This window comes from Nothoprocta perdicaria, unplaced genomic scaffold (genome assembly GCF_003342845.1).
Source record: "Nothoprocta perdicaria isolate Ctin4 unplaced genomic scaffold, notPer1 scaffold_113, whole genome shotgun sequence".
Lineage (NCBI taxonomy): Eukaryota > Metazoa > Chordata > Aves > Tinamiformes > Tinamidae > Nothoprocta > Nothoprocta perdicaria.
In genome coordinates, this window is record NW_020454239.1 from 356,742 (window position 1) to 375,223 (window position 18,482).

Consider the following 18,482-nt stretch of genomic DNA (forward strand, 5'->3'; position numbering starts at 1 on the left):
TGCCGTGCTGTGTGCCGTGCTGCGTGCCATGCTGTGTGCCATGCTGTGTGCCATGCTGTGTGCTGTGTGCCATGCTCTGTGCCATGCTGTGTGCCATGCTGTGTGCCATGCTGTGTGCCAGGCTGTGTGCTGTGCTGCGTGCCGTGCTGTGTGCTGTGTGCCAGGCTGTGTGCTGCGTGCCGTGCTGCGTGCCGTGCTGCGTGCCGTGCTGTGTGCCGTGCTGTGTGCCAGGCTGTCCCCTACGCTTGGCAGCAGTGACATGGGCTTGGAGAGCCGGCACTGCAGGCTGGCCGTGCAGATGGAGCAGGATCAATCTGCCCCATCGATCACCCGCGTGCGCAGCACAGCCCCGTTTCCCTTTCCAGATGGCCCACGCTGGCACATGGGGGTATTTTCATGTGCTCCCCGTGTCCCRGTGCCCTACAGGGAGAGCCCTGGGCAGGTGCTGGACACAGGRCGCAGATCCGAGGGGTCACTCGGCTCTGCACTAATGCAGTTCCCTGTAAAAGCTGCAAACTGCGATGGCCGAGCAGTGATCTGCTGCTTGCACACAGATGCTTTAACACCATTTTGAACTCACTCATTATTTCACAGAATTACACCCACAGCAACACAAGGGGTGATACAGAAGTATTTATTTTTCAAGACACCAGTGACTTGATCTCTCCACTCTTGTGGAATTCTCGTGGTGATATAAAGCAAAGTCTAGTGACTTGAAAGGAGAAATGCTTTGGATGTTACTTGTCCATAAAACACATTAGAAAACAAGCATTTTGTACGGAGTAACAATTTCAGGTTTATTTCCAAAATTCCTATAAATAAAGCCTGACCTGTACTTCTCATGTCAACTGGAAATATGAATATGGAAACAATCTTATCCACAATAGGTCAACAGAAATTGTGCCAACTGAAAACAGCTACTTAATGCAACTTCAAAATCATGGATAGCACCACACCGACTAGTAGATGGGAGTTTGAACTATGCATCAGCTATTGTAGAAAAATCTTTACTCTTTTCCAGGCCATACACACAGACCTTTCCCGGGAATATCAGAGCAAACAAAGCTGAGGGCTGTATTGGAGATGGAGCTGCCTGAAAGCTGCGAGCTGAGCGACCTAGAAGGGAGCCCCTCTGCTGAGGAACAGCTGAGTCAATCCTTCGACAAGTACAGGTTAAATTATCAATGTTGTGATGATCTTAATTATCACTATAGCCACTGTTCACAGAGTTCCCATGTATGTGAAGTGCACCTCAGATGATTACAAGAAAATGGTGGTTTGCATTGGAATTTGCATGGTATTTGTATAATATTATGTTTTTTTGTACAATTGGTATCCTTTGGTGATGATGAATGCTGCAGGTCATCTCAGGTCTTTACTACAAGTATTCTGTAATGATATAATATAGATGGCACCGCCAGTTTTCAGTATTTGGGGACTCAGTAGTTGTGCAGAAACATGCTTGGATTGTGAGAGGAGACCTAAGTTAACGTCACCATTTCGCTTCATTCGAGGAATGAATGATGTTATAAACAGAACAGAAACTGAGGAAGAACTACATAAGAAGAGCATGTAGTTTGATAAACTGCACAGAAGCTTTAAGTCCCTGCTTAAGGGATTTGAACCTGAAGAGGTAACACACACAAAACTCTGGAAAATCCCAGAATGCTGATTTTTATGCAGGTAGCATCCAGTTTAGGCATTCACACTTGAGGGCTTATAATCATTTTGTGATTAATTCAATGAGGATTCTAGCTGAGAATGGGTCAAAGCTCTCAACAGCTCATTGCCTTTGAAGAAATACTGCGCTTAGATAATTACTGTGTATCCGGCTAAGGCAGAAGTTTTCATTCTGAGGAAATTGCCTGGAAGTTAGGTAGGCACCGTACTGCTGTTCTGATATGCCCATGGCATATAAATGGAATATTTAGGGGTCTTAAGACCTTTGCATGTCTAGCTTAATTTTGTACACTAAGTTTCTGTTGTCTGTAAAATAGGGACTGTATTACACTAGCTTGTAGAAGTATTGCCAAATGCAATGATCACGAGGTGACTGAAAAACCTTAAGATGGTAAGAGATGGGGTTTATCTTGAGCGGCAGAGATGTGTGAAATGGTACCACAGCACCTCAACCAACGGTACAAACCAGCATGGGCCCAGCCTGCAGTGCCAGCTTCCAGCCCCAGCCATTACTGTTCTCCATAAGGGCATTCACAAGGCACCAGGATTTCGCAGGCATTCCCGATGTCACTCCATGCTGTTGGCCTTTACATACATTTGTTCTTCAGCACTGCTCTTGCAACATCACACGACAATTCACTTGCAGAAATAGACCAAGTAAAAAGGGCCTGCAGCTGAGGAACTATATTAGGGAAGCATTAGTCAAATAGAAAACTTTCCCAAAGCCAGTCCATGCTGGAAATCCTTAATAGCTTAAAAATCCTTGGAAAAAATCAAACAGATGCCATAAAACAGGACACTATCTGTATTTACAGACAGCTGAGCAGTCTCACAATCAGACTGTGATATGCATTCCACCTGACAAGGAGGCATAAGCTATACCAGTCCTGTAAACACCCTGGAAGTAGAAAAGATGCTAGAGGAATATTCCCTGTAGCTGCTGTATCCATGCAAAGTGTGGAAGCTGCAGCAGCCCCCRAAGTTGCACAGAAAGAAGGGACTAGAGCCACCTCTCTTGGACACATCGAACTCGATGGCAGGACAAACTGGCATGTGACAGCACACAATTTCCTCCAAGACCATGTGCTTGAAAACATAAATTATTTTTCTTAACTATGTTGACACATTATCTTAAGCATGTTGATTTTAAAAATCTGAATCTTTCCACATAATGCTGTAGAGTGACGTTCCTGTCCTCCACCCAAAAGAAAAAATATATAATAGGCAACTAGCAGCTTCTTCTAGTTTCCACCTAAGTATCACGCTTGAGTCAACCATCAGAAAGAAAACCTTAAATACACAATCAACACTATTCACAGAGACTAGAGTCTCAATTACTTTTAACAATTTGTGAGAATGACATCGCCACTTTTGAAGAAAATGGAATAGCTGGAAGCTAAGCAAATGTGCCACCCACACAGATCTGCATAAATTCATACATTATAAGCCACGGTAACCAGCTCCCTATCAACAAGGCAACCAATTGCAGAGAGACAGTGCTGTCCATAAATATAGCAGTGCACGGAGGATGAGGTACGGAGACAACTAGAAGAAAATGTAGCAGTAGTTAGAAAAGAGAGGAAATAAAAAGGAAATGGAAAATAAAATTGCTGCCCTTTCCCCCAATAACTGTAAATGATTTCATTAATTTCTAAGTTTTTCCAATGATAGAAAAATGTGAGTTACTGCTACTCCAAGGACAAGAGCTTCCTGTCTCTGAGGTAAATAGCAAAATTCCAGATGTTAAGGCAGCCCCGCGGTGGGGTGGAGAGCTCCCGAGGTGCGCCCAATAAGAGGTGCTAAGCAATTATATCACATTTATAGAGCTCTGTTTGGTTACACAAGTTACCAGGGTCCTACCACTGCACTGCTAGATATGGAACACAAGTGCTAGATATGGTGATTCATATACAGCTGAGAAGAGCAAAAATAAAACAAAAAAGTGGAAAAAGGTGTGTAGGTTAATATTTTTAATATTCTTTTTTTTTTTTTTTTTAAAAAAAAGAGAAAAGCTCTGCTAAGGACACCCTGCTCTTCTTTCACAAGTTTCTCTCTTTAGACAGTCAGCTCCATCAGGGTCCCTGCGTTCCCCTCGTGCTCAACAACTGTGTTTATTCTCTTATTGTTTGAGGACCAGAATTCTGAAGCAGACAACTCTTACTAGCATTAACAGAACACATATGTGTTACTTGGCATGTATTAAGAAAATATTATGTGAAAATGTCTGTCAGAAATTAAGATTAAAAAAAATCTGTGACAAGCAGATAATATTTTTACAGATATGGTAACACAAGCCAGCTATTCTCACCCTGCAAGCAATAAGAGATTTTGCACACAGCTTTTTCACTTTCATGTGAGTGGACTGTATGTGTGTACATCCTTTAGAGTGCAGTTAGTTTGAATTCAAAGTCTACTTTACTGATTTCATGATTACATTTAACATTTTGGAATGGGTCAGTTCTACACTAGACTATACTTTTCTGAACTGTTATTTTAATAATAATTTCATATCCAAATAGTAGATCTAACTTCAAAATTAAATTAAATAATTTAAGTTAGAGCCAAATTTTACCCTGTCCTATCAAAATATCAACAGAATGAATCATTCCTATGTTTCTTTTTCATTACAAATTATTTTATTGGCAGTAKGACTATCTTCAGAATAATTTATTTCAATAAAAATAACTATCAGGTTTCTGACAATTAATATCTGACAAGCTCAAGACTTCCTTACATCTATATTCTTTGCTATATAGAGAGAACTTACCTTTTTTTTAGAATTTATACTTCATGAAATAATAATCATAAAAACTGCCACGGAAACAATGTTGGATTCAAAATTAAAAGACTTAAAAAAAAACCTTCAATCCTCTCCAGTCAAAATCAGAGGGTTCAAAAAAGCAATAACTATGCAGTACTTGGCAACTGATGTGGAATACTCAGTGTTCCAGTTTCTCATACAATCCAGTTCAATTTGGCCACTAGATGGTACTGCATCACAGTTGTTAAATACACCCTTGCCGTCCAAAATTATTATTATGAATTATTATTTAAACTTCTAATATGAGCACAGCTTTTAGTGGTGTTCATTGCTTAGTCCAGTTGTTCTGGACATAATACATGGTGCAGAAATGTGGGCCTTTCTGTGTTTCTTACCAATCACTGCAAATGTAACTATATGATGTTTCCAGGGCCTGGCCATATGTACTGCCCATCCTCACTYGTCACTCCAAGTCACTCGTTTGGAGTCTGTGTTCCTCACACAGGGACGAGGCATGTCCAAGCACAGCTCAGCAATGAATAAGAGCCCAAACTTGTAGATGTGTTAATTTTGACACTTTGGGAACTTGGATATGAGCCTCTGTTTATTTGGGAACATCTCACGCCCACTTCCCCATATGTAAATGACAAAATTAAGCGCAATGTCATGGTAAATCAAGCCTCTCAAGTCCAAACCAAATCAACTGTGATAGCTGTTTAAATATGCAGAGTTTATCTGCTGTACTAGCTGCACTTGGTATAGTCACTCACTTCAAACTGATAATACAGGTTCCCTGTTGGCCTACATGTATCAGACCAGACCTAAACCAATGGACTTCCCATCTCTCCTTTATATAGGAGACAAAAAAAGAAAAAAAAGAAAAAAAAACAAAGAGGGGGAGAATTAAAGGGTCAGATGTGCCAGTGTTGGGAATTGGGCTGAGGGAACCAGCAGGTGATGAGTGGTGGTGTCTTGTCAGACACAAGGCAGGATAAGGAAACACAAAATGCCTCTGCAGTCACTTGGATCCCCCTCATCGGGTTTCTCCCCTTCTGGTGCAGTGCAAAATCACACTGGCAAAGACACCACCAAACCGGAGGGACCCTGGATGGGCCCATGGTTCAGCATGTACCACCTTGTTAATAAGGAATTTGTAAGATGAAGTCGGACAACCACTGAACAGGCTGTTTGGTGTAATCCAGAGCTTCATCCAAAGACCTAAATGAGGTCTACTGTGCTTTTAGAACATGTTTCGACAACGCCTTCCAAAAACACACTTTTAAATCCCAGTGAAAACAAGCCTGTGCTGTCATGCTGATATAATTCATTAGCTTTTAAATATTTAAATGAATGTGTAGGGAATCTGAAATATACCAAGTTCTAATAAGATATCTTGAATTACGAATGGAAAACATAACCATTGAAATCCAGACAAGGCAGTCTTCAAATATAATGATTACCTGTAATTTTAATATCTTGATACTACTGACATAGTAATCCTCATTTTCAGAAATGTAAAGCAGCATCCATGCCCATGAGCACTCGGAGCTGCCAGTGCCACACTGGGGTAGTTGTGCCCCATGCTCTGTACAGAGCCATTCTCTGGGTGCAGATCCATTGCCCTTGTTCTGAAAGCTGGCTCGTGGACTACTAAGTGCTACTCTCCTTCCCTCCCCTTCTTAAGACCCTGTATTTTGTCTGGGGAAAGCAGCTAGGAAGATGGGTGCAAACCACCTTCCTGGTGCATCCCTGGAAAGGGGCCTGCAGAAAGGAGAAAATGGAGCATTTACTTATTCTAGCTCACACTTTTCCTGCTTCTCCAGATTATTAAGTAAGGCTGAAAAGAGGTTCTTGGGACATGCTTAGCGTGGAAAGACAGAGATTTGTCATAAATGGGCCAGCAATCATAGTTCTCTCCATGTTTGAGTAACCAGAGCAGTGAAAAGGTCTAAAACCACTCCTGTCCTCCTGACGGAATTAATATGGGAATAATTCTACTTGAGGAAATCCTCATGGAGTTTTCCTGCTTTACAGGTTATTCTACAAGAGAGGATGAACTGAGCCAGTGTAATGGCAGATCAAGGAAGGCAAGAATGGGTAATTCCTGCCAGACATTACTGAGGCGAAACTGAATGACTTCCCCCAAACACTGCTGCTCAGCATGACCCACTCACTGCCAGTGTAACTGCCATGGAAGTGCCATCCCTAATTTTATATGTGTTGTAGTGCAAAGAACATGCATGTCTTATAGAGCTCATACAGGTAATAACCATATAAAAGAGGTTTTACTTAGATTACAGCTTATCCCAAATATTTTCTGAGGTATAACAGATTAGATGCTGAAGAGGATACCGCACTGTTGTGTTTCTTTACCACTTGATATTTTCCTGAGATTCAGTGACAATAAAAGCTACGTTTGACCTACCTAACATTGTTACCAGCTGCCTTGTGGCTTTTGGCATCCCAGCAGTCAGGTCAAGGTCAGTTTGTCCAGTAGCATTATCTTATTTGACAAGAAGCTGCTCGTTTCTCCTTGCAACCTGAAACAGATGTGCCATGACTATAGTCAGCGGCAGAAAGAAGTGCAAACGYAAACTGAAGTATTAGAAGAGAAAAGCAAGTCAAGATGCCAGAACAAGCGTCTTTCCCATGTCATTTTAGAGATTTTCCTTCTAGAAATCCTGTAAACAACYTTCTAGTCTATTACAATTCCTTGTAATTGTTGCCATATTAGCAGTTATCAGATAATATATTTAAATGCCTTGCCATAATTAAGATAGGACTGTTTCTTAAATAGTTTTCTCAGCTAAAGATATCTTGCTTATCTATATAGACTATAAGTTCCTTAAGTTATTACCTTTGCTGCACATACAATACAAAAATGCAATGAGTTTTATTATACTATAGATATTTAAAGGCAGTTCTGACTAAAGTGGCAGTTGCTTATGTAAACTAACTACATTATATAGATTTTTAAAGCTTATTCCATAAAAGACACCAACTATGGTAACTATTACCATAGCAATAYATTATGCATACTTCCTAAGACAAGATCCTGCCTCGAAATATACAGCACACTTATCTATTCTCCTTGAATTCTGCTTGCCAAAAAGAATACACAGTATAGGAAAAGTTGTCTTTTAGGCTTGAATTTGTATCTTTGTTTTAACCTTATTTTTGGCTCTACACAGAATGTATTTTGGCTCTACAGTTGCAGTAGTTGTTGTCCCTCTGTCTATGCTCTACTATCCATCCATCCATCCATCCATCCATCCATCCATCCATCCATCCATCTATCCATCCATCCATCAATCCACCCACCCACCTAGTATTCCCATCTTAGGAGGACTTTTAATTTCTGTATTCTTTTCCTCTTTTAAAAGTGAAGGGGTTTTGGCCAAGGTTAATAAAATTGAAGGCCCTTTCTGTACGTGTCAGAGGAGGTGAGCTTGGGGGCCTGCATACAGACTGTTGCTTTCCTGTTTCACATCAGTCATTTAGAATCTGGGTACATTTCTGCCAGASATTACTTATTTTACATTCAAACGAGCCTGTGAGTAAAAGATCATAACAAAATCACTACATCTCAGCAAAAACTCCTCACAGAAGCCTTCTTTCTCAAGATTTGACAGTAGCTGATTACCTCTCCGTAAATTTCCATATTGCTTGCTACAGCTCCACCCTAACCGCAGTGAATCATAAAACTAACTGCCATAAAAATTTCTCATCTAAGAGGGCTGTTGGCATATGCTTGGTTTGCACAATAGGAAACAAAACTTACCTGCATGTAATAACATCATTAGACCTTTCTGTCACAGCAATACTTTCAGGAACACACATTTAAATTGCAAACACTTGTCGATGGGAACGCATGTTTATCTAGTGTCACATGGGGTTTTCAGGCAGTGCAGTCACACAAATAGGACTAATAACAAAATACTGATACTTGGTTTATGCAAAATAAATGTATTATGGTTGCTTTTTGTTTCATTGTCTGTATTCCTACACTRTTTTGGAGGCCCTTGTATTAGATATTGCATGAAAAGTCAAGTGAATCTTTGTTAATTTGTGAAGACTTCTAGCAGTGAAAATATATGCAGGTGTTTATTATGCAGGTTGCTGGTTTCTCAAGAGGCAGCCAGAGCTAGATACACAACCAGTTAAAGCAACACTTCAATCAATCAAATTGCTTTTTTTCTTATCTCTTTTACATAGCTCATCTAAATAAGAAATTGCACTATCCACAAATGTAGGAATAGAGAAAAGCATTAAATTTTCAGCGTCTTTTATACAAATATATTGACCTTGATGTCCATTCTTCGCTGCACTTTGAAATCTATGTGGAAGGTTGAACATACCGAGAAATATAAAATTACGACACATGCACTGTTATCTATAGGATGCTTTACAGAATCAGGAAAAAAAATGTCAAAATAGATATAGGATTATGAACTGAGCTTAAAAGAGATCAAGGAATTTGTAACCTTTGGCTCTCAATATATAATAGTTAAGGAAGTTATACATAAGTGGCAATGCAACCTCTGTACAGAAATGGCCCAAATAATTTTCAGAAATGGATCTTAGAATCATCTACTACTTAAACATTTTTATTTATGTTGCATATATCAGAGCCATATAAAAGATTTTGAATGTTTGGGTTCCTTGCAATGGATTTTTTCTTTTTTTTACATTGAAATTTCTCTCAAAACTTATTTTTAATTGTAAATATGAAAAATTTAACCATATGTTTAAGACATATCTATGTTTAGTTTGCAATCCTTTTGTCTTTAAGCTGCACTTTATATTATATTACACAGCAGACTGTAAAATTCCAACCTAACTTGTGTTTTATTTTCCATTTGGGGACAATTCTGCATCTTTTGGATTGTAGTATCAATAACAGCTGATCTGGATGTAAGGGGAAGAGATTACTTAGACATTTCAGAATAGTCTTCTTCTTTCTCCCATGTAACAATTTCATAACAATGATACATTCAAAGCTGTCAGCTAAATTGTTAGCATGGAATATTATGGCACATGTTTAAAAGAACAAAAATTTGCTAGGGCTGTTAAACTGCAAGATTTGTAGCGAAAACTCTTACTTAGGGTCCATTCATATGACAGATAAAATATTCTAGTGTTGTATTAGGAAAGCCTCACATCAAGATTTTGATTTTTATGAACAAGATTAGACAGGAATCTTCCAGGATCATGTTTAATCCTTTACACCCATATCTATATCAGGAATCCTTATTTAAATGCTTTGCTTATTGATATGAGTAGGGCTTGGGGAAACAGTCCCAGAATAATGACATTCAATTTTTGGTCTTTTATTAAAGAGCTTATCACCAAAAGCACTGCCTGTGCTTTAAATGTTTTATCTTTTTTTTTTTTTTTTTTTTTTTTTGGTAGTAGTAGCAATGATACTCTTATTCACTGGTTTGTGTGCACTTTTATGGCTACATTTATAACTTATATGAATGAAACTGCCTGCAAGTTATTTTCGCCTATTATCTTTCCAAATTTGGAGTTATCATTTTGGGGAAAAAAAAACCTCTTGCCAGTAATGTGGGGAGCTCAGTGAGGACTGATGAGTAGTGGTCAGTGCCGCTGCCTCCTCATCAGGAGGCAGAAAAAATGTACATGAAAATAGCATTGAAAATATTTCAAATCAGTAGAGATTTTCTTCTGTGATACTGTTCATTGTGAATTTTACTGTGTTGCAGAAGCATATACAAGAAATATAAATACAAATGAATTACTATGATTAGGCAATATATATTACTGTATTAAGCGTAGTTTTTTTCAATCTGAAGAGACACTGAAAAATGAGATTGATTGATTTAGACCTGTGAGTGGGAAAAGGCAAAAGGTAAGTAATAGAGGAGATGACCTGACCTTTTCTAGCAGCCATATCAGGAGTCTTTTCTGAGATGAGAARATAAAAAATTGAAGAAGTTCGCAAGCACAGAGCAATCAAATATTTTTTTTAATCAAAAGCTAACTATTCTGTAGAATACATTACCACCAGAAATGATCAAAGTTAAGAATTCAATAGGATTCAGAACTAGATTTTACTTTTGTATGGATAATATACACATCTAAAATCACATTAACAGCAACTTTAATTGCCCTCCTATATTGTAAAGCCAAGCCTAGCAGATGGGTTTTAGGAAGAATCATTTCCGGGAGAGAATTTAGTACAGGAACTTATGGTACCTCCTTAACAAAAATCCCAGGACAAGGCAGTAACTCAGTGCACAGTCCGTAGACTTCTTAGGGTTCATGAAGGAAACCAAAATCTATGCTGCTTTGTAGCACCTGCATGGCTTTACCAGAAGTCCATGAGCTGTAGATAAAGATGGCATATGAGTGATCACAGCCTACAGCACCTTTGCCAAAATATTCCCTTGGGATCACCAAAGGAATTTCAGAGAGCAATAGCTTCTTATACACTGGTGTTGGCCTCTACTAAGCTCCAGTTTGTATCACGCCAATGCTGGTTCCTGCTGTAATAAGGTCCAATTCATCAGCTACTTCAGGAACCGTTTGGCCCCTCTGTGCACTGGCTTCTCTCTCAACTCCAAATACAAGGAGTAAATAAAAGAGTTAGGTTGAGAGTTCTCGTATTTTTCTTCATTTTGTAATGTCTCTGGAAAGCATCGATGCAATTGTGCACAGGAAATAAGAAGAAAAGGGGAAAATGACTTTTTATTTTCTTATGTTTAAAAATTATAAAATAAGGTTTAGCTGATTTATTTCAAGTTCAATATTAAACACATCTTGTCCTAAGATTACTGAATAATAGAGTTTTTTATGATTTAAATACCACAGAATATCTTAAATATGTTTTCTGATAGATCTGGGGCAGCAAATCCCTTCTGGACATTTATCTCTGAAATTACATTGAGAGGAATAAACAGCTGTCGGGAATATAAATGCTAACTCATCAGAATGCTGACTCAGTGCTGTGGAAATCACAATATGTTCATGCACTGCAGAGGTAACATGTCATATACCAACTAGTCATTTTTTTTCTGTTGGACAACCATAAACTAGTTGAACTAAAATGCTGGAAGAAAACTASGAAGTAGAAATCAAATTGTAAATAAGGAAGATTTTAAGGTCCTTGTAAAAGACATGCCATATGACTGAAAAGATGGTAACTATCAAAGTCAGGATTCTRCCATTCAGAGGGACCTGGACRGGTTGGAGAGTGGAGCAGAGAGGRACCTCATGAGGTTCAACAAGGATAAGTGCAGGGTSCTGAACCTGGGGAGGAATAACCCCAGGCATCAGTAGAGATTAGGAGTTGACCTGCTGGACAGCAGCCCCATGGAGTGGGATCTGGGAGTCCTGGTTGACACCAAGTTAACCATGAGGCAGCAGTGTGCCCTCGTGGCCAAGAAGGCCAATGGGATCCTAGCTGCATCAGGAGGATGTGGCCAGCAGGTCAAGGGACCTGCCCCTCTACTCAGCTCTGGTGAGGCCRTACCTGGAATAYTGGGTCTGGGCTCCCCAGGACAAGAGCAATGTGGAGCTTCTAGAGAGGGTCAATGGAGAGCAATAAAGATGATTAAGGGACTCGAACACTTGTCTTGTAAGGAAAGACTAAGCAAGCTGGGCCTGTTTAGCCTGTCAAAGAGAAGATTGAGARGGGATCTGATAATTATGTACAAATACCTGAGGAGAGAATGCAAAGAGGATGGGGCCAAACTCTTCTTGGTGGTGGCCAGTGGCAGGACAAGGGGTAATGGGTACAAATTGAAACACAGGAAGTTCCATCTCCATGTGAGGAAGAACTTGACAGTGAGGGTGACACAGCCCTGGAACAGGCTGCCCAGAGAGGTTGTGGGGTCTCCTGCTCTGGAGATCTTCCAAACCCACCTCGATGCCGCCCTGTGCCACATGCTCTGGGTGTCCCTGCTGGAGCACGAAGGTTGGACTAGACGATCTCTAGAGGTCCCTTCCAACCTCAACCATCCTGTGATTCTATGATTGTTAATCCATTGGTTTAGTGCTAACAAAACTACTCTTTAACATGGATTATCTCTTGAATTATGTGAGTGAAGGTCCATTTCTGCTTTCTTTGCAATTAACAGAAGCCACTCTTTAATTTTGTAGAAGCAGGATTTAGAAACAGAAGAATTGGACAGTCATCCTGGAATTCCACGTTTATGCAAAGGGTCTCATTATTGATAATGGGGCAATTTCTTCAGTAAATATGAGYTGAGTGATAGTCACCTTTTAAAGGTATAAGTTTGTGGCAGGAGAAGATTACTTTGCTGAAGTATCCAATATTCTGCCAAGAGATGTGAGAAGGTGTTTTTTCTTTCAAATAAATTTTGTTCTGGTAATAAATTCTTTCAGGAAAGTAACTGCTATCTAGGCATCATTTGAGGACTTTTTAGCTAAACAAGATTTATCTTTGAGACTTTGGGTCAGCTCTTTTGACATCAGCAGAAGCAGCTCTGCACTYAGTGGCCAAGATTTTGGCTCAGTTTGGCGTACTATCTAAGCAATGAAGAACATGGACTAACAGGTCACTGTATGTTTTCTGGTGAAACAAGTTACATTTAATGCATTTAATGCATGTTCTCTATCATTCCCAAACTGCATGGGTATGTATGCCTGCAGATTCCTAAAACTATTTCTACATTTGCTTATTTTCCCTTTCATATTTCTTTACTGATCTACATCTAATTCTTTGTGCCAGACAAATCCATTATGGAATTCTATATTCTATGTATATTATAGAATATATATCTTATAAAGGGTCAAGTACCTAGTCCTCTGGATATACACTCTGCCATAGGTCCTGCAGCAATGTTGCAAATGAAGAATTTGCCTTTCAAAAGCATGACCTTGGGCATTACTCAGCAATGATTGCTGTCAAAGAAAAAGAGCTAAAGGGATGGAGAAAATCTATTTTATAACATGATATTAAAACTAAAGATTCTTTTCACTGAAAAAAACCCTCCTCTGGAAAAAAAAATAAAAGCAGAAGATGTTAAACACTTCATAAAATTAAATCTTTCTAAAGGTAAAAGGTGATAGAATAAAGGCTTATTCCTTAAAGAAACAAAAGAGTTCATGAAGACATAGTAAAGCAGAGACTTCCATTTTTAATTTTGTGTCCCCAAGCTTAATTCCTTTATTTATTTCAGCTCTTCAAGCACTCAAGATTTCTCAAGCCAGAATATTTCCTGGCGGCACAATTTCTCTTCTGGGCTCCCTGATGGGGCATCTTTGTCATGACTAAGTTATCATACAGTTTCACAAGCGAGCCCCAGGCTCTGCAAAAGCCAATCTAGAGGCATTGTTTTATTGCCCTGGGTAAAATAGTCTTGTTTAGTAAACTGAGTGAAATTTGCCCAGCGCTGTCATATTCGGCCTTCTGGTTCCAAACCACCCAGCTGTTACTGATTTGTTATGTGGTTAGTATATCTTTGTGCTGCATGATCTATGAGCAGCCAACCTTTCTGCCTATTTTTATACATCAATGTGCTCAATAACCTATAACATAATAAACACTTATGCAGATATTACAGAACAAGACTGAGACGTGCACCTATTTAGCTTATTGCTTACAGTTTGATAAATTAATTCAGTCCAGCAAGTCAATATGTTTAGTCCTTGCATGAGCTTTCTATGTTTTTGATAAAAATCCTTTAGGCAATATTTAGTTACTTCAAAATAACTACCGTAATTCAAAGCTTTGACTCTCACACAGTATTTTTGTCTCTCCATTTCAAAAACTATTTGTATCTCTCTCCCTAATATTTTTCAATTGTTCTTACTATCGAAGCAACTTTGTCTTGTACAGCAGTATCGCCAATCTTGCCTCCTAAATCTACCAGCCTATAAAAGACTTGGTAGCTTGGAAAGATGGTTATCTTGCCTGGGCTGTCACATCTGGCACCAAGATCAGCACAGATACAAAAACCTGAAGTAATTTAACCTCTTGCTTAATTCCAACTTCTGCTGAACAGCCTTTCTTCAGCTGTTCTGCTTTCAAATTAGCTCAGGATTTCTAATGTCGTGGGAGTTCTAATCCTCCTGGTTAGAGACATGTTGCCCAGTGAGTTACCCAGGAAGAGATTTTCATCCTTAGCTGCATACATTCTTTCAGCAGAATTCAGAGAAAACGATGGTTTTATTCAGTTTTGCTTCTTCCTCTTGTGTTAGCAATTTCATTTTCATGAAACTATAGATATCTTTGTGGATTATTTCTGTAATGAAATTTTTAGCTTGAGTAGGCCTGCCAAATAAAACTTAATTTACCCAGACTTGGCCCCTGGCTTCTGATTCTGMGGTTTGTTTGTATTAACAGTAAGCCTTGGATTTGCTACTGATCTCAGTGAGACTTTGAACAGCTCCTCTTCTCAGGGCTCTTATTGGATTATGCAATTCTCTTCCATCTTTTCTCTTCTTCTTGACTTTCCCCTGCTCGTTTAACTCACCTCTTGTAATTGAAGTGTAGGCACAGAATAACTGTGTATTTTTTCARGAGAATAATTTTCCCATATTTCCTAAGTCTTCTGTTACGAAATTCCTGTTCTGATAATCATATTCTCCACGTTAAATTTATTTCCTATCCCTTTGGCAATTTAATCCCTTCTAGGAACATACAACTTGAGGAATTTTACCCTGCACACAGTAGTTAATGACACTGTCATTAGTCTCAGCTTCTGGCACTCGCGCTTGCAACTCTGGAACATGCAATAATGAGGCTTGGATGGATGGAACTATGTGATATTCTATGTACCCAAAATCAAGATTGGGCACCTTCATTACTTCAGTTCCTCAGACAAATCCAGCACCTTAGATTTTTCCTTCTTTTTAAGGGACTTGTCTTTAAAATGTGCCAGTCCTTTAAAGAGACAAGGACTGAATCCTCAGCTAAGATCTAGCCCCAAATCCTCGGTGAGAGCTCTTTTTATATCCAACAAGCAAAACTCCGTTTTAAATCAATGTAAACTTTTTGAGTAATAGGAATGTTAAGAGTGCCAGTGCCGCAGGGTAATAAAAACCTGGCACAGAGACACTGCTGTCATTGAGAAATGTTAGGTCATTGCATTAACTAATAACAATAGATCAATTAATCAGTTTGCTTGAATTTCTTTGCTGCCAGCCTACAAGACAGTGATTAAGTTCCCCATTGCTGGCTAGGTCGAGGGTTTTATTTTTGTCATATTTTCTTATAAATCTATTTTCCTCTTGACAATACAGTCCACATTCTATTCTTAGGTCTCCAGGGATATCTCTGTGTAAGTGTAACACTTGTGATAAAAAAACAGTCTCAGAACAGCCACAGTCTCCCTTGGGAGGCATTTGCTCATTCTTTTTATCTGGATCACTTAAAATCTTCAAAGACCAGCTGTACCTGGGTATTAATGCTCTTTCAGGACCATATGTTCCCCTTCTGCATAAAACCCATTTAAGGGGGACGCTTATATAAAAATCTTCCTGCAAATTATTGCCGCATGCTCCTTCAGTAAGGGATAAGGAACAAGCAGATGCACATGATTTTAATCAACCCACAGAAAACATACAAAATCCTATAGGATATATTTAAACAAACACGGGTATATCTTTCCCTTGCCTTCTTGCAGCCCTCCTCCAAAGTAATGGCAAATACTGCCTGTAACTAACCCCAGGCTATTCAGCTAAGTAGAAATATAGGCAGCTTCTTTAGAACTAGTCACTGTTGGTTTTTGCCTGATGTGTTCCTCAGTTACAGAATGTCTACTTTATATATTATGCTATTTGTTGTACACAGAGTATACGTAGAACATGACAGTTGAAGAAAATTAAACCATGCAGACATCTATCCCTCTCATCCTGAAACATATTCCATGTACGACTTTTGCCCATCTGCTTCCCCTGCTCTACACAGGCAGATGAGCTGCCATTATCTGGAATGGCCATAGAAAAATAAATGCAATATGCAACAGGAAAGGAAAAGAGGATGAGTGTTTTCTCAGCTTTATCCATCCATTAATGTTGTTTTCCTACTTATGTGTATTTTCTATAAAAATAACAAGTTACTAATGAAACAGATTAAAAGATGTGCATTCTTTGTACAAATAAAAGTAGAAAAAAAAAGAAAAATATAAAATATCTGCAAAACTTTTTGATACAAATAGAGCTTAAATACTTGAGCAGTTTCCATTGATTCCAAGATATTGTTATTCACATGATTAGGGAAAACTGGCACATGCAAGTTGGGAGACGACACTGCTCCTCTTTTCTCCAGGTTGATTCAGGCATGTAAAATAATTACAAGTTCTACAGTAAATAGTAGTCTCTGGAAAACCCAGTTACCTACAGTTACCTACAGAATGAAGAAATAATATCTGGGGAGGAGGGAGGTGGCTGGCAGTGCAGTCAAATGAACAATGCAATTTGTGAATAACTTCTGGGCTGCTCCTTAAAGAAATGGGAGACAGCATTAACAGTAGGTGTATGTGATAAAGGACTAGTTTATCTCTAGATAAACTCTTAGAACACTTCCATTGACCGTAAAGAAGAATTTAGGGTTTTGTTCTTTCTTTTTTCCTTTATCTTTTTTTTTTTTTTTTTTGGAGGGAGAAGCATCAAAAGGGATGCACATCAAAAGTCAGCAACAAAGGCTCTGAAAACGTCTCAAGAGGTTTCAGTTCCAGGTCTTCCTAAGAAGCTTTATGAAAATCCTAAGGGCTTTTATCGGGGTCTTTTCCTTGATAAACTCCTTCTATTCAAACTTAGCTAGAAATTATGTAAAGAATAAGAAAGTGTGTTCAATGGTTTCTTGATAGGAGATAAAAAAAAAAAGAAAAAAAAAGCAAATACCACTTTCTYCAAGATCAACAGAGTTCAAACGGCAAATAGCTGATTATTAGAATCAAGAATGCTAATGAGATTCAGAGAACACACACTAAAGGTGGTAAGTATATGTATGACACGAAGGGAAAGGAATGGAAATATTTTTAAATTGTTTAAGAGAATAAATGTTTGTCATTGGTGCATGTTAGGTGTGTGAACAGATTAGTTTAATTTGTACTGTAGTATAATAATACATTTGTGAAGAGAAGAGCAATGCCTGTCAAGCCTAAGTTCTTCCTGTACTGACAAAATGCAAATTAAATTTTAAGATTTCATGAAGACTCTATATATATATGTACAGCCTTTTTTTTCCCCCCCATTTGCTGATGGACAGCTCCATCCTGCTGCTATGCTGGATGATTTTTAATCCCATTTCCACTTGCCATTGGGAACTGCTGGGGTCAAAGTTGTGTAAGTCAAAGGAAAGTTTAATTCTGCTACAGTATCAGTACCTGGCCTGAACGGACCGCAGTCACCCGGAACCGCAGGCATTTCGCTCATCACGTGAGCAGGAGCAGGTGCTGCACACAGCTACGGCAGGAACGCTTGCAGAGGCTGCAGTAACAAGACACTGCTTAAAAATAACAGCTACCCAGAAATGGGAAATGAAATTCCTGTGCTCATGGGAAAATGCAGGAAGGCAAAAGCAGGGACTGTTCCCAGTCTGCTCCCTGTGTAGACAGGAGGCACACGTAAGTGCTCAGGACTGATGTGTGTTCCTTGCACGACAGGTAACCACAGCCTTGGCTGCTGAGGGGAGTGAGTGACCCCAGTGCAGCGCGACTCGCCCTCAGCTTGGGCTTCAATGCAGCCCGCAGAGAGCCCCCTCTGCAAACTGCTGCAAGCCCTGGGATTTACTGGGGCCAAATGAGTTTTGCAAACTACCTGCAAGTGTTGGTGTTTGGTTTTGCTTCCACCACACCCAATATCTTTCGTYGTTTGCAGAGATCCATGCATTTTCTGTTAGTGTCACGGGCTGCTCTGGTACTGCCAATGCTTGCAGAGGGGAGCTCCAGCCACTGCCACACCACTCACAACCCAACTTTGGTGCCACACAAAGAGACACAGTGCAAAGCTCGAATAAAGTCAGTGCGGAGAAAGAACCAGCCATGGTTTCCTATCTGCTGGGGTCTCTCTACCTGCAGATGGGAGCCAAATTCCTTAGTTGGCAAGG

At 39.3% G+C, this 18,482-nt stretch overlaps 1 protein-coding gene across 1 annotated transcript in view; it reads left to right on the plus strand.

Moving 5' to 3' along the window:
* TJP1 (tight junction protein 1) overlaps positions 1-18,482 on the plus strand; it is a 174,028-nt gene that overhangs the window by 3,068 nt on the left and 152,478 nt on the right. The window contains exon 2 of the mRNA XM_026052844.1: positions 1,022-1,172. Within this exon, the coding sequence (XP_025908629.1) occupies positions 1,022-1,172 (151 nt within the window). The remainder of the gene's footprint in view (positions 1-1,021; positions 1,173-18,482) is intronic.